Source organism: Cyprinus carpio, chromosome B9, assembly GCF_018340385.1.
Source record: "Cyprinus carpio isolate SPL01 chromosome B9, ASM1834038v1, whole genome shotgun sequence".
Lineage (NCBI taxonomy): Eukaryota > Metazoa > Chordata > Actinopteri > Cypriniformes > Cyprinidae > Cyprinus > Cyprinus carpio.
In genome coordinates this window covers 26,588,993-26,611,408 of record NC_056605.1, presented here as the reverse complement: position 1 = coordinate 26,611,408, position 22,416 = coordinate 26,588,993, and the positions used below count along the sequence as shown (strand labels likewise).

At 34.6% G+C, this 22,416-nt stretch overlaps 1 protein-coding gene across 2 annotated transcripts; it reads right to left on the bottom strand.

The window, feature by feature from the left end:
* Positions 1–1,139: 1,139 nt before the first annotated feature.
* LOC109097642 (protein phosphatase 1 regulatory subunit 1C-like) lies at positions 1,140–20,063 on the bottom strand. 2 transcript variants are annotated; one of them, XM_042731765.1, is made up of 7 exons: positions 19,902–20,063; positions 19,601–19,776; positions 16,247–16,307; positions 7,977–8,011; positions 7,683–7,749; positions 2,779–2,982; positions 1,140–1,627 (listed from the first exon to the last, which is right to left on the bottom strand). In XM_042731765.1, the coding sequence occupies exons 2-7, from the start codon at positions 19,679–19,681 to the stop codon at positions 1,560–1,562; spliced, it is 516 nt and encodes a 171-aa protein (XP_042587699.1). In that variant the 5' UTR covers positions 19,682–19,776; positions 19,902–20,063; the 3' UTR covers positions 1,140–1,559. The 2 variants fall into 2 exon arrangements, with proteins under 2 accessions (XP_042587699.1, XP_042587700.1); XM_042731766.1 differs by having other exon boundaries at positions 19,601–19,781; positions 19,902–20,059.
* Positions 20,064–22,416: the final 2,353 nt, after the last annotated feature.

The following is a 22,416-nucleotide window of genomic DNA, read 5'->3' as shown; positions in this document are numbered from 1 at the left end:
ATCTGGTCCTACCAGGGACGAAGGGGGGCTGGTGCTGGTACGGTGTGTCTTTGCGTCGTGGTGACAGGTCTCCGGGTTCCTCACACAGTGTGTCCAGGTGTTTTTGAGAGAGTCTCGGAGGATGATGACTCTCTTGTTCCTCTTGCTGGCTATCGCTGTGCTCTCTACCTGCAGGACGAACACAGCGTGAGTCCCAGCATGCATCTGTCCCAGTGTGACCTGACTTACCCATCTAGAGCCAGTAGACTAGACTAAGGTAGTTCAAAGGTTGATTGCGATCATCTCGGTTGCAGAAGAGTATAGACAATTAGGAGGTTATGATAAGCCCTGGTGAAGCATAGTATTTTTGAGCAAACACAACTGCAGAATGAATGAATATTTTTTTAAGTTTCATCTTTCATCTGGACAAGCTTGTCATCCATCTTTGTAATGCACTTGCAGTCTTGCACAGTCAAAAACAGACAAAGTTACTGCTCATATCTACTTCAATTGGGAAAGATACACATTTCCTGATGCCCACAACTGTTATGTTGTCGCGACATAATTTCAAATCAGCAATAAAATCTGACATGGATCACATTTTGAATAGTCTCTTTTAAAGTTACAAAAAAAGCATGCCTTTATTGAAAAGCTGAATGGAAAAGCCGGACTTTCATTTTTACAGTCGCCATATCGAATGAGGTGATTTTTCCCAATTATTTTTGTATCTGGTTTGCTGCTGCTAGAAATTACATACTTCACCTTTAAGCCTCATGACATGTCTTATAGCAAAATAACGCATAGCGTGCTGCAAGGATGACATATTTTTGTAGGCCAAGACCTAGAAATGAGTTTGCATTTTAGTACTTTTAGATGTTTCCATTGTCCTGAAGTCAATGCAGTTTTTGAATGGGTTTTTGGTTAATTGGATAAGATAAGGTTTGTGGTTAAAACAAGATCTGTCACAGATCTGCAATAATTCAAAAGCCAATGGAAAAATCCTATTGGGTTTTTATTGAGGGAATCAGGGCGATGCTAACTTACAAAATACGTCATCACTGCAGCGCTCTATTCAGTCTCCATTTATTTATCTAAGATTGGGACATTTTGGAAGTTGGAGATGAAAAACCAAAAGGACAGTAACATCAGATAAACAGCACTTACTCAAAATTATTTACTTACTTATTATTATTTTTTATTTCAAGCTCCAAAAAAAGTTTATTTCATTGTCTCTACTTCACAAGTAAATCTAAACCCATAAAGAAATTATTACAACTGATCTGAAAGTGCCGAAAATAAGCTGCCCGCATTTCACAGATATACATATTGGAAAAATTTCAAATGCCATTTTATCACATAGAAAAAAACAAACAGGACAGATCACTTTAGTATAGAGTTCAAAAGGAAGAACAAGCATTTCACTTCACACAAATAAAACTGATTTAAGGAAGTCATCACTGGAACTCAAAGTACAATGCGTGTATTTAGAGAAAGCATGTCTTCTTATTCAGAGTCCAAAGAGTGGAGGGGACAGTAAATGTTTAGGAAGGGTCTGTAGTGTGCCAGGTACGTTATTACGGCTATCGAGAGACAGATGAAGGACTGCTCAAGTTTTTCTGCTCACTTCCTGAGGTGTCTGCTGTGTCTCCTGTATATGAATATACAAAACAATGGTAGTAATAATATTCAAAATAATAATAGAACAAAAATAAGAATTTAACAAAAAGTGGAGGAGAGACAGAGACAGAAAAAAAAAAAGTCTTGTCAGTCAAGTGCAGCAGATCTTAATCGTACAAAAAGATATTGTTTATGAAGGATAAAAGCACTCAAATTAAAATAATTAAATCAATAAGTAATTAAACAGAAATGACATACTAATTTATTTTGTATAAAAATAAAAAATTAATTAAATCTATTATATGTTTACATTTATTTTCCAATTTATTAATTTTTACCAATTTAATTTGTAATATTTGATTTAAAATAAATTGTTAAAAACATTTTCATGATATGCACTTGCATAAAACCACTGCATAAAAAAAACCAATGCATTTGATAATTTATTTTTCATGATAATAGACCTACTAAAAGTTTGTATTTCAAGCAGGGTTATTATGGTTAACTAAAATTGAAACTAAAATTAAAACCATAAAAATCATAAATCAAAAAAACATTTTTGTTACATTAAAAATAAATAAATAAATAAATAATTTACTGTATAAATAGAATCTTATAAATAGAACTTATAACTTATAAATACTGTATAAATAGAAACTTGATGTAACTAACTAAAAAACACAAACTGATTCAAAATATTATAATAAACATATAATAAAAATAATAAAAAACATATAATAATTTTTTTTACAATAGTATAACAGTCATATGATTACTATTGTCTCAATGATACTAGAGTAACACTGGTTTCAAGATATCATTGTTAATAATACCAAGCTTCATTTCCAAATTCTTAATGTTGAACCATGAATTTACGGACCCAGAGGGATTTTTCATAATTAAATGTGTTTAATTAAGGTATTATTTAAATGCAGTAGTTTTGTAAAAGGTTTCATTAAATAAATTTGATACTTAATTGAAATAAACTAATGATTTATTTAATGGATTTTATTATTTAATTTAGAGTACGTTGGTTCTCCATAATTCTCTGCACAGATTTATTCTAACCTGATTTTAATATATTTACAAGTGAGGGATTGTTACATGTACTTTCCTAGCTACCTGTATATTGTTCAAAGCAACGATATTATCACTGCTTCCCAGTTTTTGTTCTGGACTTACCCCCGGCCCCACTGCTGCCTGGCTGCCCCTCAGTACTGACATAAGACTCATTGCCATCGGGCTCTGAGCTGTTGTGATTGGCCCACTGAGCTTCGTTGGCAAAATGCTGTGCTGTGATTGGACTGGGCGTGTCTGGGCTGTCAGAGAGCCCCGCCTCCTGTTGCTCCTGCCTCTGAAAGTGCTGCTCCACCACCAGCTGCAACTCTGCACTCAACACAGGACACACAGCACAGCGCCACACAGTGGACACAGCCTATCAGCACAGGCGTGCAGTGTGCGGAACAGTGAGAGACCTCTGAACCCCATCCAAATGTATGACATCAATCAAAGTACACTCAACGGGCGGCTATGAAATGGAAAATGAATGACTTGAGAGATGTATGCATGCTATGTATCTCAAACTAAAAAGTGTTCTGACAAAAAGACAAGTATTTATTGCAACTGTACTAAATGTAAATATGAAAAATAAAATTATGAATACTCAATATATCACCCAGCCCTAGTTGGGCTGACATCAGTTTTGATCAACAGCACTATATTTCTTGGTGACGTATCAAAGTAGAGAGCTAATGCACTGTAAGCTGATAGCTCTCTCATGAAGCAGGTCTGAAAGCATCTTAAGAGCTTTCAGAAGGTTTCGTCTGCAAACCTCCAAATGTACAGTAACTGTCTAATGATGATGATGCCTAACATACTCATCTAGAACGCCATAATTACCAATGTGTTAGATGTGTTGTTTAAAAGAGAGAATTCATCATAACTAAAATACCTTGGAGAAAAAAAAATGAAAATCAAATCAAGATACAAAACAATAAAAAGTAAATCAGGGAATCCTGAATAATAAACTACTGGTAACAAAACAGAACTGTGATCTACACAGAGACAATAGCACACAACAGATTCAGATGAGTTTGTTTCTTCTTTAGAACAGATTTGGAGAAATTTAGAATTGCATTAATTGCTTACTAATGCAGCAATGCTGCAGTGAATGGTTGCCGTCAGAATCAGAGTACAAACAGATGATAAAAACTTCATAATCAACAAGTAATCCACATCACTCCAGTCCATCTTGAGAAGTGAAAAAGCGTGTTTGTAACAAAGTCATCATGAAGATGGTTTAACTTGAAACCGATTTGGTGAAGGAACAAACTCATCTACATCTTGGATGGCCTGAGGGTACTTTTCAGCAATTTTTCATTTTTGGGTGAATTATTTCTTTAAATATGTTTCTGTAGATGCTACAAGTCTTGAAACAATGAAATTAATCCTTTTTTTATTTCTGCTTCAAATCAAAGTATATAATATTATGATTGATCTCAGAGCTAGTTGGCTTAAATCATGGCTTTGAACTCTTAATTGAAGTGTATTTTGAAATCCCAATAGAGAAAGTGAATGGGGAAAACATTCCCGCAATCAAGAGCACTAAAAAGTGGGTGCTCAATGAACAGCTATATACACTCAGCAGTTTTACCACTTTGTCACTATCCAAAGCAATCGTCTCAAAACTTTTACCAATCTTTTCACAGACAAGAGACCCCTACTTACACAAATGAGGTTCTGACACCATTGAACCATGACTAGTTCACACTAGCACAGCACACTAGCTTGGCATCACTGCAAATCAGATTGCTTTAGCTGTTTCTGCCCTGCATCGACCAAAAGGATGCTGAGTGTTGATTCAAAACTGCTCTGCCAGGCTGTCCATTTGAGGCCATCTCTCTAGAATGATGCATCTCTCTCTCCTCCCCCCACTCCAATCAATAGCTCAAGCTAATGTGAATTTAGCACATCCATGCCAGGAAATGGCCTTGTCTATGAGTCAGCGAGGCGGACTTCACTGCTCTCCCTCCCCCATCTCATTGTCTTAAAACTTTGACTTTGTCGCAAACGTGGCCTGGCGGACAGTCCACATGTTCCGGGATGATGCACGATGGCACGTAAATGCAGACGACCTGAGTTTGAATCCAGTTTGAATCCATTTGCTGCTCTCTACTGCCCTTGTAATTGGCAAAAAATAAGCAATTATTAAAATAAACAAACTCTACTCTCAAGATTGCATGTGCACTGCATCACACATTTGTCACATGACATTGCCTGGGTGGCAGGGTTTCTTCAGGTTTTTATGAAAGTAAATTTAAGACTTTTTAAAGACCTTATCAAGGAAAGTAAAGAAAATTTAAGGAATAAATTGAAGGGAACAAAATACGCCAATCATTTTTCAAAATGTAAATGTCTAGAGTGCACTGTGCATTGGCAACACTTCAAAGTTTGAAAATACAACTTTCAACCCGAATTTGATTTTTAAATCAAATTCATTTAATTAATAATAAAATTCTTAAGGCTTAAATAGCTCTGCTCCCAACCACTAACATACTTTTACTGTAACTTCTGATTACACTGCAATAAAGTGATGTTTCCAGTGCAAATCTAATATTCTAAAATCAAGATTAATTTACTTGAGAAACATAGTGACAAGAAAAGAAGTTTAGACTTTTTTAATCATCAAACCTATCAAAATGAAGTGAGTAGAACAAGAAAAAATACCTGCCATCGGGCTCAGAAAAGTCAACTTAATTAAAAGGGAAAACACGTTTTCATATCCCATTAACAGATATTTGTTCTTGCTTTAAGCATAAACTCACTTAATTTTGGGAAATTTCTCAGGAAACAAGATCATATCTTCATTTTGCAATTAAAGTAAAAGTATCTTAATTTAAGGGTGTTTAGATTTTGGAAGATATAAATTTTTAGCAATGTTTGCGACCTTTAATGCCACGACTTTATAAATTTAAGAATTTCTGCTCTGATTTAAATCCTTTCTAAGGCCTTCATTTGCTGAAGGGTGAATTAAGACTTTTTGAGACATTATGAGAAATCCTGAGTGGAAACCCAACAAGAAAAGAGAAACAGGGGCCACATACAGTACACACTGAAAAATTTTTGAATGACAGAATTATTACAATATTCAACACTGTATAAACTGCATAAACACGAATCGTAAATAAAATAACTGCAGCTGAAAATCACGAAGGAGTGAACATTAAATGAAGTGCTATTTGTTAGGAAAACTAAAGAATCAAAAATTCTAGTTGTATTGCCATAATCTCTGAAAAACACTTTACTTTGAATTAAGTCACTGCTTATAATGCTCAAATCTTTCAGATTAAAATAAAAATCCTTTTTTTTTTTTTTTTTTTTTTTTTTTTTTTAATGAAGAACTATGAATGAACACAGGCAGTGTATTGTATCTTGTACAGTGGGTTTAAAGTCTAAGACCACATTGAAAATCAGGCATTCAGAATTTAATTTTAACCCATGAATATACAAATGTTTGAGATTCTTACATTTTTAAACATTCTAAATAAGACTTTTTTTACATTTTGCAGTATTTCTAGGCTATTAATCAAATCTGTGACAATGATCATGTGATTCTTAGATGTTCTTTCTTTTGTTGGAGCTCAAGATGCTCTTTGGATGATTCTCAGGTCATGCTGGGAAAAACAGACGCATCTTCACTAGTGTACTCAGACTTTGGACCTCACGTTACATGGTTAAGAGCGGAGGAACTGTATTAATATCAGCGACTGACTCATAAGCACGTGCAGTGTGAGTAGTCTGTTGAGTGGGCTGCATGTGTACTAGTGTGTTATTGGTTTTGATAAAGAAGCCTCCTTCATTGGTGTATTTTGTGTTGTTGTTGTTGGAGAAGATGGCATGGCTTATTAAATAAGTGCATCATACTGTACACACAGATGGCATAAACATATCATTCCTACTATGCAGTAACTTTTCATTGCCTTAATATGTATATTTTTTTAAAGATTGAAATCATATCACAAATAGGAGGGAATTTTACATAATTTCAATACAAATTAATTTAATTATTTATGCCCCTGATAATAAATTATTTATAACATAAAATAGCTGGAGTATTGTTTAGAACTATTTCAAATTTTTCATTTAAAAAGAAAAAAAAAAGTTTTCTGATCATGTTTTATTTTTTTTTTAACTGAAAATCAATTCATAGATTTCTGTGTCCTGTCCAGTATCACTTTGCATCCTGTTAGTCCTTTGTGAAATCCTTTTATGTAACAAAAATCAGCTCCTTAATTGCATAATACTCCAGAAAGTGATTTCACTTTTAAGGGAAAACAGCAGCATAAACATCAATAAGTAAATGTATCATCAATAAATAAGTGCAGGGTTATTATCATTAAATAAACCTAACTAAAACCATTATATATATATATATATATATATATATATATATATATATATATATATATATATATATATATATATACACACACACACACACAAGCACAATCTTTATTTGCCAAGTGTTCAAGTAAGTCAGATTAAGAATAAACAGCAGTATAAAAATTAAAAATAATATACATGTAGATGGAGTAAGCAGAAGACTTATGTACAGATGTGCACATTATAAATATAAATTATATGGCAATAATAATATATTATAAATATATCTACTCATATTAACTGTATATATCTAAATATTAATTGGGTTGTTTGACTAAATCAATCCATTTTGACTGATACTGTACAGTTACAGTATAAAAACAGTATGATAAAATCAATATATAAAGGTATAGAAAAATATAAAATGTATCTCTATCTTTAGCTCTTATTTCCATCATCCAGTTCATTTCTTGTCATTGTATAAATAATTAAGTTCACTCAACTTTCTGAGTTTGGCCTTTATTCTGAAAATCTGGTCCTTTTATAGAAATACTAAATTATAACAAAAGTATATTTGTTTATTCAAATGTTAGCGAACTCGAATGGTACTGCATAACAGGAATGACTCATGGTATGGTTAGGTAAGAGCCTGAAACGTCACATAATATGCAGATGGTGTATATGTTTGGATGCGGGTCTCATACCTCTCATGGTCGGTGGCGTGTAGACGCTCTGTTTCCTCTGGGCTGGAGACAGCTGGGCACTCTGGGCCTGCCGTGGACAGTGGAAAAGCACAGCGTGAGAGAGAGGATCTGATTTCACGCAGACACTATTTCAGGAGCTTTGCTCCAGCAGGTAATCAATGACAACTGCATCAGAGCTTCATCCATCTCATAGCAAACCCCAGTGAGCATCACAGAGAGCTTTGCAGAGAAGCAGCCGGAGGCTTTGCTTGTCTGATACAGTGATGGTGGAGACAGGAGTGAGGGAGTACTCACCTCTGTTTGATTGCTTGTAGTCTGCTTGTCATCTCCTGAAGCGGAAAAAGAACAGGGGGACTTACTTCTAGCACCATTTTAATGATTCAGAAATGTAGAAAAATATTTATTCTTAAAATTATACTTTAAAAGTTTAAAACTGACAACAAATATATTTATATTGTTACATCTATCTATCTATCTATCTATCTATCTATCTATCTATCTATCTATCTATCTATCTATCTATCTATCTATCTATCTATCTATCTATCTATCTATCATTTTGCCATTAATTGTAATAATCCAGTGAGATTTTTGTTTGCACAAGGAGTCTGACAGCAGCCAGTGCTCCAGACAGAGATCTGATCTGATCATCATCAGTCTGTCTGGAATGACATGAAGTGACAGAACAAACTCAAATCTCAAATCTCCAAGATGCTTCAAGAAACCTACCTGCAAAGCTACAGTACTGTTAAAAGTTTTAGGCACTTGTGTAAAAATGCTGTAAAACGAGGATAATGTCAAAATAATGTCATAAATTGATTTTCTTTATCAGTTAACTTCTATTAACTAAATTAAATCAACATTTGGTGTCACCATCCTTTGCGTTAAAAGCAGCTTTTACTCTAGGTGCACTTGCGCATAGTTTTTCAGGTAGCTTTGCAGGTAGGTTTCTTGAAGCAAAATTAATTTTTGGAAATGTAAACTGATATTCCTACTGACACACTACAGCAAAAGATAGAAATAACTGACTTAAAACAAATTTTTAGCTGGTCAAAATACTAGTGTTCTAATAATTTTGGCCACCACTGTATATAGGTATAGATATATATTAATTTGTGACTTGTAGGTGGAATATAATGGCCCAAATATAATATAAATCAAATATAATAATATTTCTGTTCAATAAATAATTCAGGAAAATAATGCTTTCCCACAAAACAATACTGTTTTCAGCATTGATCGTTTCTTCTTCTTGTACACCAAATCATCATACTAGAATGACATCCAGATTCATCCAAATCTAAAGTATGTACAAACATTCTTCCAACATTTTGTCTGAAACATTTGTAAGTGTTTCAGAAAAAATACTTATTTTTCTAACATTTCTAAGGGTTACCTGTTTCAGAATGTTTAAAGAGCACTTAAAAGTAACATTCACATAATGTTTGCAAAATGATTAAATATACTGTTCCCTTAACATAACCAAGAAAAACATTTTTAAACCCCTTTTTTTTAAATGGACATTTTTAATGTTCAGACAACGTTTTCATAATTTAATAGGAATGTTAGCAAAACTTGGAACATTTTTCATAGCTGCAATGTAACTAATTTGTTGTTTTAGTTCAGGGGCCACAACAAGTTTTTTAACATTCGAGTCACATCTAATCTGTAAGACTGGGTCACAGAAACGTCTGCGTGCTTCATTTCTCCTGAATTTCTATCTCCACAAATTCTGTTAAAGGACACTAAGGGCAAAGCCAAATTTAGACCAATTATATCTTGATCCAAGAATGGAATGCATTAGGTGACTAACAAAATTTGATTTTACATTCCACTCCCAAGTTTCTTTTTCATAATGCAAAACTGCTTTTAGGAGGCTGACCCATTTCTTTCCACGACTGCACTAAGAAAGGCTTATACATTATTTCATATGTTATGAAATGTAGGGCTATTTGTTCATTTCAGGACTTGATTTATCTTCTAGGGTCATCATGTTTCTTTCAGAGCATCTTACAATATCATGCATGCTCTTAAAGCTTATGCACCTTGAGTTTGACTGTCATCCCTGCATGAAGTGTTTGGACGCCATGGACTCCAAATGATTTCATAAAATACTGGAATGTTCAACCTTTTTTAATTGGTGGATTTTGCAGTGAGGATCTGGAACATTTGCAATCTGGTATAATTGGAAGGTTGTTATTGCTGTAGCTTCAATAAAACAGAATAATCAAATTATTCTTAATTATTTTGTCAGAATTAATTCCATTTTTAAAATTAATTTTATTTCATCTTTTTGAAATGTCTTTAATGTTCACTAAGTCTGCATTTATTTGATCAAAAATACAGTAAAAGCAATTCTGTGAAATTTTACTAAAATTTAAAATAACTGTTTTTTATATATATATTTTAAAATGTAATTTATTGCTGTAATTTATTCAGTGTCATTACGCTTCCTTTTAATTCCTTCTAATGTGTTGATTTGGCACTCAAGAAACATTTTTTATTATTATCAATACTGAAAACAGTATTTTTGTGAAAACCATTTTCTTTTTTTACAGGATTATTTGTTTAATGGAAAGTTGAAAACAGCAGCATTTATTTAAAATTTAAATATTTTGTAACAGTATAAATGTCTTTACTGTCACTTTTGATCAATTTAATGCATACTTGTTGAATGAAATTAATTCATGAAAAAACATGAATAGTACTTTTGAACAGTAGTACATATTTGCAGGGTGCAAAAAAATCCAAATATTGAGAAATTCACCTTTAAAGTTGTCCAAATTAAGTCATTAGCAATGCAATGCATGTTACTAATCAAAAATAAGTTTTGATATATTTACGGTAGGACATTTACAAAATACCTTCATGGAACATGATCTTTAATTTATATCCTAATGATTTTTAGCATAAAAGCAAAATCAATCATTTTGACTCACAATGTATTGTTGGCTATTTCTACAAATATACCTGTGTGACTTTGTGGTCCAGGGTCACATATACTGAATTGTTTTGAATGCAATGTTTTAAATGCAATCTATGTTTTTTTATCGTACTTTCATACAATGAAAACTATTATTTAGTTTGAGGACTGTATGCACCACTACTGGAGTGAAAGAAGACTTTAAAAGTCCCTTATTTCTCTTAAAGCCACTGAGCATCTTTATTCCTTCACCTAATAGCCACTTAAGACTTTAATAGAGTCTGAGCAAATGCTGGATTATGACTCCACACCTGACGTTAAGTAGAACCAGAGGCACACAGTGAACCACAGTAGCCAGAAGAGCTTTCTGCTTTTATGGGCCCACTGGCTCCACACACGAGGACCTTGTTACAAAGACGTATCGCACAAAACGTCCCTGCCAAAGCCACAGGTTCTGCTCTATGAACGCTGCACCAAATTACCACTCTAACCACAATAACAAGCCAAGCCACTCTTCAACTTCATCTTCTGCTCGCAGTTACGCGGTGCCCAGTTTATGACAAGCAGCAATCGTGTGACGCAAGTTCATAAAGCTTCAACAACTTTCTTTATAAGGGACCGATTCCAAGTGTTTTGGATCAGAGGAAGAAATGCCAGCCAAACAAAGAGGTGCTTGTTTTGTGAATGCAGCACTGTGTGTCCCACCTCCTCAACACGCCCCTGCGATCTACATCCAAAATCAGCAGGGGAAAAGGCAGCCGTTCTCCGCGCACAACCGTAACTCCTCAACAACCACCTAGCAATCGTTTCCATCAATCAGGAGAAACAAACAGCTCTGAAATTAACAGCAATTCCCAGTCATTTGTCAGGTTTGAAGGGCTTTGCTGGAGAGCATGTCATCTCTGTTGAGTAAGACCTGGCAACCAACGGGAGACAATAAATGCTCTTAGTCAAGGGAAGCTCGTGAGCTCATAACAAGGCCCTCTTCTCAAGCAGAAGTGGCAGATGGCAATGCTGGCTCCAGCGAGGAGGTTTGGTTAAGCTTTATCAAGAAAACCAGCAATCTCTGCCAAGTCCAACACAAGAGTATGGGCACATATGATATCTGTGAGATTCCAGCCAAGACTAGTCCTGAACACTCGGATGAGGAGGATCATTGCTATGTTTATTCACTGAACCATTTATGAAGACACTCTGACACTGGATGTTTAAGAAAATATATCACTGATTCTTGAGACTCAAGACAAACACATAACACATCTTTACCTGTCGTTAGTTTTGAATATACATATTATCACTGGAATGTTCTCAATACATATTAAAGTTACAGTTTATTTGAACAAAATTATGACATTAAATATCACTCACCACCCCTAACATCACCTCAAATCAAGTATTTGTACATATGAAAAATAATATATATATAATATTATATAACATATAATATTAAAAACAGTACTACAGTATGTTAAAAATTTGAATGTAAAAATATACCTGGTTTATAATATGGTTTGGCATTTGTGGTTTGTTGTATATGTACATATATACATACATTTTTGTGATATGCAAAATAAATGGAAAAAGATAATATTCTCTCTGACTGAAATTACAGTTTAGTAGATAGAGCTGAAAATCAATTTGAAACCATCTTATAATATAAGTGAATGTTAAATTTACCAGTATTTATCAACAAAATAACACATTTTGTGAGGAAATTAAAGAAACAGGACCCAAACATATGAAAAGCTCTGAACATGCTGAAAAAGATTCATTCTAAACAATTTCTTAACACTCTGGTGCTCTTCGGTCACTTTTGACCGAATAATTTTCTGTTTTCAATTTTTTTAAAATCACAGCTTCATCGGAATGGTGCGAAACTTCACACTTGTGGTCTTCGGTCAAAAATGGGAATCGACATTGACAAAAACACAAATATTCAGAGAATCTTTGTGTGTACAATCTACAAATCTGCCACAATGCAGAAAAAAGTGCACAGGAATGATGGGGTGAAATTCTAAAACATCAAGACTACAAAACCAACACATCCACTCACACACATGTATACACACACACACACACACGCGTGTACACACACACACACATACACAAACACCTATGAACTGGTGTGACTGCAACACAGCAAATATGTAAAATAAAAGCAATAATTCAACTACAATGCAGTAAAAAAAAGTGTACAGCAAGGAAGGGGTTACACTCTAAAACATCAAGAGTGCAAAACAGACACATCCATTCACACACACACACACACACACACACACACACACACACACACACACACACACACACACACACACACACACAAAGCCAAAATTAGTCAGAAAACTGAAATAGGAGTATTCATACCCAGAAGTATTAAGCTCTGATAAAACATTCCTGTTCATTTTTGTTACATTTTTATAGAATTCTAATCTAAACCTTTACAAAAAGTTGTCTTTGAGAATGTCTTAATATATATCCAATTCTACAACTTTATTAAAATAAGTATTTATGTCTAAAATCAACTAGAGAATGAATAGAATTTTATAGAGCTATATAGGAATCTAGTGTTTAAACCATGGAATTGTAGATGTTTTTCTTATTTTACTCCCACCAGATGGTAGTAATCTGGCTTCAAAAATGGGATTTTAAAGGCATTATCTCTAATTTAACATGAAATAATGCCTTAATTGAAAAGAAATATAAAAGTATTTTAAAAAAGCAAAAGTAAAAGTAACAAAAATATATTACATTGATTTTACTGGGGGGTTGAGGGAAATTTCAGGTGTCTGCTCACTTTTGACCATGAAGACCACAAGTGTGACTCTCAAATAAGGAGCACCAGATTAATACATAGAGTAAACTTGATTTTTTTTTTCAGTTCTCTAGCCGGTTTTGTCCTATTTCTCAGAAATCACTGATGTCTGACCTCAAAGTAGCCAGTGCATTCAAAGAATTCACTGTCACAACATGAGCACAATATGACATTATGTGTTTTTCTGCATTCAAGTGTTTCTGGGAAGGTACTGTACGACTGACAAGCTTGGAAGTCACAATTATGATTTGATGCGTTATAGATTTTTGGTCTGAATAAATTGGACACATTGAGCAATTTCATATTTCTCTCTTTTCACTTGACAAACACAGGAAGCATTTTTAGCACTAATGCAACACTGTAGATCAAAGGATGCACATTAGGTGTGGAAATGATGCTTTATCTGTGTATTTTATCATTTTCATGCTGCCGCAGAGAATTATGGGAAGTTTTTTCCAACAAGCCTGGCGCCTCATAAATGTGGCTAAATAAGAAGTGCTGTCTGGCAAGCTTTGTTGTTATTCTTCTTTAAAATACAAAGTACAAAATCAATTATATAGACTATGTTAACAATTAAAATGTAATTATGAACCAATTAGCTTCCACCTTCATTGTTTAATTTCCAAGCAAAAATGTTGTGTTGCCATTCATGTGTGCTCAAATCGTGAACATGATCGTTCTGACATGACTTGAAGGATGCATTTGTTTAGACTCTGGAATGGTTTCTCTACATTTACAGTGCCAAAAACTGGTTTCTCGTGTGGGCTGTTGAGTGGGATTAGGGTCGAGGTTACCATGTTTACTGATGACGCTAATGTGCTGGCATTTCCCTCAAGTGGAAAAGTTTACTGATTCAGCTTGTATGTGGAAAACATATGAACTTCCTCAGCATAATGTAGGTCTGAAAACAAAAGTCTTCAGGTATAGACCACATGAATGTTCCACGAAAGTCTTTAGGAACAACTACAGTATTTTACTGTAGGCAAAGCCAGTTTCTGTCTCAAAGTAAAAATGTAAAAAAGATGATAGTGAGTTTAAAATAAGAAATTACTTGAGATAAAATGTCACACTGTGAGATTTTCAATTGTGATGTATAAAGTCACAATTACAGTATGAGGAAAGAAAAGTTGTGGTTTTCAAAGCCACATTATTTGTGAGATATAAAGTTACAATTGTGAGATATAGATTAACATTGAGAGATAGAAATCCAGATTGTGAGATTTAAAGTCATTGTGAAATACAATATAAAGTCACAATGTGAGATACAGAATCACAATCATGAAATATAGTCATAGTAACATAGTAACAATTGTGAGATATATAGTCATTTTATGAGATATAGTCACAACTGTGAGATATACTGTATAGTCACATTTGTGAGATGTATATAGCAATATTGTGAGATATAAAGTCACTTATGAGATGTATAGTCATATTGTGAGATATAGTCATATTGTGAGATATATAGTCACATTTGATAGATAAATAGTAATATTATGAGATATAAGTCAATTATGATATAATCATATTGTGAGATATAGTCACATTTGTAAGATATATAGTAATATTGTGATATATATAGTTACAATTTTGAGATATATAGTCACAATTGTGAGATATAAAGTCAATTATGAGATATATAGTGACAGAGTCACATTATGAAATATATAGTCACTGTTGTGAGATTTAAAGTTATTGTGAGATATAAAGTCAAACTGGGACATATAAGATCTCATTTGGAGATTTAAATTAATACTGTGAGATATAGTCACATGTGTGATATAAAGTCACAGTTGTGACATATAAAGTCATGGTTGTGGGATGCAGTCACATTGTGAGATATGAAGTCATCCTAGAAGATTTAAAGTCATACTGAGAGCTATAAAGTCACTTTGTGTTATGTAAAGTCACAATGTGGGATATAAAGTCATAATTCCCTTTTGTATTTACTCTGAGGCAGGAACAGGCTTCTGTATTAACCTTCTAAAGGGTAATTTGCAGATAGTAGGTATAATTCAACTCAGCAAAATACATCCCACCCATTTCCCAAATAACCCTGAATTCCACTCATAGATAAACTGTATCGTTCTACATTGAGGCTAAAATGAGAGTTCACACAGAAGAGACAACACTTGAAAAAGATGACAGAGCTACAGTACATCGGCTGCATATGCTGACGCAATAGGTGGGTTGTTTGTGCTGATAGTGGCCTGTTGACCATTGCCACTTTCACAGCGTGTTGTGCTGTTCCGAGCCAAGGCTAGATTACAGACGCTCCAACGTGAAATGACCTCGTCAGACCTATCAAGTTGTCCTTTAAACCAGAAGAGCACATTTCCTCCCGCAATATCATATAATGATTGTACATGAGAATTGGAGAGGGCCTATTTTCATAACAATACAGAAATCCACGGCTTTATGTAAACAATAGCGGAAATTCAAAAGAAATACTCCACAGCTGAAATACTACAGCACCGAACCTTGAAAACACCTCGAAATGATGCACAAATAGACCAACTATTCTTTGTTTTTGAAAAAGATTCTAGTTCTAGTACTAATTCATTAGGGATACTGATCCAGTTAACTGAAGCAAACCTATAGAGTTAGAGATCTGCACAATGAGAGAATACTGAGAACTTTACCCTAAACTTACAGCTTAATGAGAGACAGACCATTCACTGTAGATTCTTATCATAATTTATATGCACAGAAGGGCTGTAGTTCAGTAGCGCCTTGTTTGCTATGACCCAACAGTCCATGTAGGTTGAACCAACCCTTTCAGTGACTACAAAGAAGCACACAGCTTGTTTAATGGTTTAAGGCTCTTACCTGATGCACTGGGCTCATTGTAGATGACCAATGTGGCTGGAGTAGGTCTGCGTTTGCGGATCTGAAGGAAAAAAAAAAATTATTATACTAATTATACTGCCATTAACAAAAGTACAGTGGACGTAGTAAAACACATTTAACTGTGTTAAAATCACTGATACACATCCCTGAGTGGCTTATCGGTTTAATTTAATACAATGTCCAGCTGGAAAAACCTCAAGCCTAAGCTGGTTCACTAGTTTAAGATCCCCCATCCCTTCCAGTAGGAAAATGCCCTAAAAAACCTCTAAAACCAGTTAATAGACCAGCCTGGAGACCAGCAATCAAGCTTAAAGGGATATTCCATCCCAAAATGAAAATTTTAGTCATTAATCACTTACCCCCATGTCGTTCCAAACCCGTAAAAGCTTTGTTCATCTTTGGAACACAATTTAAGATATTTTGGATGAAAACCGGGAGGCTTGTGATGGTCCCATTGACTGCCAAGTAACTTACACTGTCAAGGTCCAGAAAAGTATGAAAGACATCGTCGGAATAGTCCATCTGACATCAGTGGTTCAACCATAACGTTATGAAGCGACAAGAATACTTTTTGTACCCGAAGAAAACTAAAATAACGACTTTATTCAACAATTTGTGTCCTCTGTCTCTCCACATCACTGTAGCGCCATTCTGTGTCAGCCGTGACACAAGGATACGTTTTCTAAGTGCATTTACGCTTTGATTTGAATGAAAACTTGCAGCGCGGCTGACACAGAAGAGCGTACGCAGTTTGCATTCAGCGGATATTCTCCAAAATGGAGCAACGGTGATGCGGAGAGAGACAGAGGAGACAAATTGTTGAAGTTATTATTTTTGTTTTCTTCGGGTACAAAAAGTATTCTTGTTCCTTTATAACGTTACTATTGAACCACTGATGGCAGATGGACTATTCTGACAATGTCTTTCATACTTTTCTGGACCTTGACAGTGTAAGTTACTTGGCAGTCAATGGGACAGTCACAAGCCTACCGGTTTTCATCCAAAATATCTTAAATTGTGCTCTGAAGACGAACAAAGCTTTTATGGGTTTGAAATTACATGGGGGTTAGTGTTTAATGACAAAATTTTCATTTTGGGGTGGAGTAACCCTTCAAGCTAGTTAAAGATTTTTTGTTTGTTAATTTGTTTAGCAAAGCAGCAACAGTAATATAATAATCTAAATGAAAATAATAGAATAATACTAATACTAATTGATCTATTTGTGCATAGGGCAGTAATATGTGACCCTGGACCACATAACCAGTCTTAAGGCACTGGGGTATATTTGCAGCAATAGCCAAAAATACATTGTATGGGTCAAAATTATTGATTTTTCTTTTATGCCAAAAAATCATTAGGATATTAGGTAGAGAACATGTTCCATGAAGATATTTTATACATTTCCTACTGTAAATATATTAAAACTTTATTTTTGTTTAGTAATATGCATTGCTAAAAACTTCATTTGGACAACTTTAAAGGCGATTTTCTCAGTATTTAGATTTTTTTGCACCCTCAGATTTCAGATTTTCAAATAGTTGTACCTCGGCCAAATATTGTTCTATCCTAACAAATTATACATCAATGGAAAGCGTATTTATTCAAATTGACCCTTAAGGCCCGTTCACACCAAGGATGATAACTATAAAGATAACGATAAAGATGTAGTTCTAAAAATCGTTCTCAGTATTAAAGAATAGCAGAATAGCAGAATCTACACCACAACTACAACAATAAAGACAAAGTGAAACGATATCATTGGAATGACTTTCAAAATGATTTTTTTCCAGCTGATGAACGATAAAAAATCCATCCTGCTGTAACGAGCTTGAGACAGATGATATCGTTCGCTGGTGTGGACACTAATATCGTTATCTTTGCAGTTATCGTTCTTGGTGTGAACGGGCCTTTATGACTGGTTCTGTGGTCCAGGGTCACATATGATATGCTTATTTTTAATAAACATTCCAACCACATACAATAATTATATATATATATATATATATATATATATATATATATATATATATATATATATATATATATAATTTAACTTGCAATTGTAGTATTACCATGGTTCTTTTTGGTACTTTTGTAACAGATGGAACAAGGGCGTTAAATGTTCATGCTGACTGATTTACCCCATGTGTCCAGACACCAGCATTTGTTGGGTGATTCACTGGGGTCAATACAATCAATTCCCTGAAGAAGGCTGCTGGGTTTAGATCACTTTTAGCCTCACAACATGCTGTCTCAACACATGTAAAACAGCATGAGCTCCCCCCCAACAATGTCGTCCACTTTCATGCGATTTGAAATATACCTGAACATCAGAGTCTGTTTTAAATAAAAGATAACCTTCTTGAGCTGTCACTTGACCTATCAAGCCAGTACTGCGTTCTCACAACATCAATGTTTGTTGATCGAGTACATCTGTTATAAAGCCCAGCCAACTCTAGTTGCACGACTACAAGTTTCTCATGAACTTAATAGGTGTTGCTGCATTATATAATGCGAATGCTGCTGGTGACACCAAGGTAACATTATATGAAAATGGCAAAAGCTAAGCAAAAACTACAAGAAAAAAGACCTTGGATTGGATCTTAAAGCATCTTTCAATTCGCAGATATTATTTAATCAGGGTCAATACACATTAATAATACACAAACTGAGCCCTGAACCTGCAACAGACCAGGTTCTTTAAAAAAATAATAAATAAATAAATAAATAAAATTGTTTCACTCCAAAAAACAAAAGCGAACACTGCCTTTACTGACAGAAACCTTACTCAGCACAAGAGAGACTGCCACTGATTGGACAAGTCTGCATCATCATAAAATCAGCCCAGCTCTTTCCTGTTATGACATTGTCAGCAACAGCACCAACATCAAACACTTTTACTGCTGGGCATGAAGCCTCACCGCTGGATCCGGATCCATCATTGAACAGCTCTACTATGGCAGGAACACAACAAGAATCTATTCTGCTGCATGAACAACAATTTTACAAAGAACAAAAAACATTTTTTTTTTTTTTTACCACTAATTCACACTCTTTGAATTACACCTATCAAAATAGTCAACAAAAACTCTCTCCTTGCACTAAAGTGCATGCAAAACACTATTTGATCAACCCATTGCAGTGGTGTGCATTAAAAAATTACATATTTTCCAAGCACTACAATCTCACCTTGTATGACATCATATCATAAAACTGATTTTGGCAGCAATCTGCACAGATCTGATGCTTCAAGACAGCCTCAAGGGAGCTGAAGAGCAATGCAGGCCAGTCTCCATTAGGCACAATGCAATAAAAGAGCTTCTATCTACTTACATGCTCTGCCGCCTGGGGATCCAACTGGCTCTGGAAGAGTGGAACGGCAAACTGAATTTTCTTAGGGCTGTTGGGCTCCATGCTGAATGAGAGAGCTGACGGAGAGAGAGATGGAGACAAACTGCACCCTACTTATCAGCCCCTGTTTTTCTTTCCCTCCTGTACAGCCCGCCTTCCTTTACTCCATGGAGAGAGAGAAAAAGAGAGTGTGAGAGAGAGAGAGAGAGCGAATGAGCCACACAGACAAACAGCAGAACAAATATTCAGTCTGTCCTTCCCACATTCGTGTTGTCCCACTCACTTTGCTGTGGTCCTGTGTCCCATAAACCTCAGAGAAGCAGAGATGGCTGCAGGTCTTCTCAGTGTGAGTTTTCCGACTGCTCCGGGACACACTCAGATCTCTCTCTGCTTTGCTGTTTCTCTGTCTCTCTCTCTTTTCCTCTCACTATCATTAGCAAGACTCAGAGCAATGCAATATAAGCCCCCACCGGGACCTGCTGATGCTCCTACATTATTTATGATCCTGATTCAGGATGCTGTCGGCAGTTTTCGCATCATATGGCCGGATTTCTCTGCATGGGCACGGGTAAACTGTGAGACAAGAGAATGTTCTTTATAATGTATAACAAGCTCTATCACACTGGCACTTCATTTATGGATTTTTTAATTATTCAGGGATTCTTGGGAGATGGGAATGATTCAATGTCCATCTAAAACAGCTGTTTTATTTTTAGCCAGAGCAGAGCGGATGTAGTATAAATCAAGGATTTAAGACAAAGTGAAGGATGTTTTTGTGTAGTAATATGTAAAATGTTCAATGAAGATTCCCGTACTTTTGATACAGTGGATTTTTGTGACATTTACAGGCATCTGGGACTGGCATAAGGAATTTTAAAATTCATTTAATAAAGATTGCACTCACAAAGAGCAATATCTAGCTGATATATTTTATATTAATGATACTTTCTAAGACAAACATCACATGCTATTGCTATTAGTTTTGGTATTTGAACAAAACAAACTGTACATAAAAGGTATATTAAACTTAAGTGCACATGTTGTTCTGTACCATCTAGTCTACAGACATGAATGAAAATTATATGGTATATTGAGGTATGTGTGCTATTATGTTTCTAGACTTACAATTTTTGCATGGCAGATGATAAAACAGGAAATAAATAAATAAATCCAATTGAATATCATAGAGACCTGGGAGTGGGATTTTTTTTTTTTTTTTTTAACCTGGACTATACAGTAAGTAACAACAAAACATAGTCTTGGGGACCAACCACAACACCTTTGGTGGCACTGAGTTTTGAACATACAAATCTTCCCTTATAAAATGCAATGCAAAAATGTTGTTTTATTGTTTTAAATGTTGTATAATGATATAAATCCAGCTATGAAATTCATAACTGTAAAACATTATGATATTTCTACTAGGTTTTCCACAACCTTGAAATAAAGCTGACATTAAATGAAAAAAAAAAAAAAAAACATTTTGATAATAAAAATTGTTTTATTAAAACAATAAATTGACATTTATTGTTAAAAGCAACTTTTATATTTTATTAAAGAAAGAATTTGCAATTCAGTTTTAGCTGCATACTGGAGCCTACCATTACAATATGTTCAATACAATTTAACTAACTTAATTTATAATTTATTTTGACTATTGGTGATAGTTTTGCAGAAATATCTCCATTTCCCCCATCAGGTTGTGTTTTAGACAGGGCACAGACTAATGACCTATTTCAAAGTAAGCAGGTGGATCAATAGCAGTTACCTCATTGGCAGATGTCCAGTGACCCGAGCAAGCAGCATAGGGTGGCGTCTATCTTGGGTTATGCTTAGGATCAATACATGGTCACACGTATATATGTATATATGTATATATATACACACACACACACACACACACACACACATATATACATATATATATATACACATATATTACACACATATTCATACATGTATTTTTTTAATATTTTAAACATTTAGAGTTAATATCATATTTGTAGTTTTCATTTTTGTATTTTAGTTTTAGTAATTTTGCTGTGCTTTTGCCATTTTAATTACATTTTTGTTTTAATATTTCTGTTTATCTTATTTTTTTTCAGTTTTTCACTCTAAGTTACTAAACATTTTCATGAATAGTTTATTTATAAGTTATATATAATTTATTCCTTGATTTTTAACTGCCACTCTACTCTTCCATAAAACACTAGAACCATAGCTAAACAAATTGTTCCGAAACAGGATGTTTTCTGATTTTTCCGCTTGTTAAACTAGATTCAACAAATAGTATATTATGGTCAGGAGTCAGCAGGTGTAACCTGGGTTAGCCTGTGGAAAAAAGGGGAGTCTAAGACTCCTGAAGAAACAAACTCACATCGGGTCACCCTGTTGACCTCTAGAAAAAAACTGTACCAAACCAACTGACCTCTCTCATGTTTACACCCTGTCCTCACTGCCGACCATTCAGGTAAAAGCTTGACCTCATGACCCTCATCATCAGGAGCAGGTAATATCAGGGAGGAAATTACTGGAGCTTAGTGAACGTCACAGGGCGGAGAAGGCACAAAACAGGCACTGTTTATTACCCACGTCCCAGTGCGTCTGACAGAGCGTTATGCAAGATTTAACAGATATGCTTTTATTTCACTGCGAGCGCAATTATTCTAAACAGCAGAGGTTCCTGTCACACAAGCTGTCAAAATCATTAAGGTTTGATGAAAAAGCAAGGTGATGTCATTGGACTAACCAGGTTGTCCTGTCCAAGAGTCCATTTGTGTATTCAGGAACACACAAGG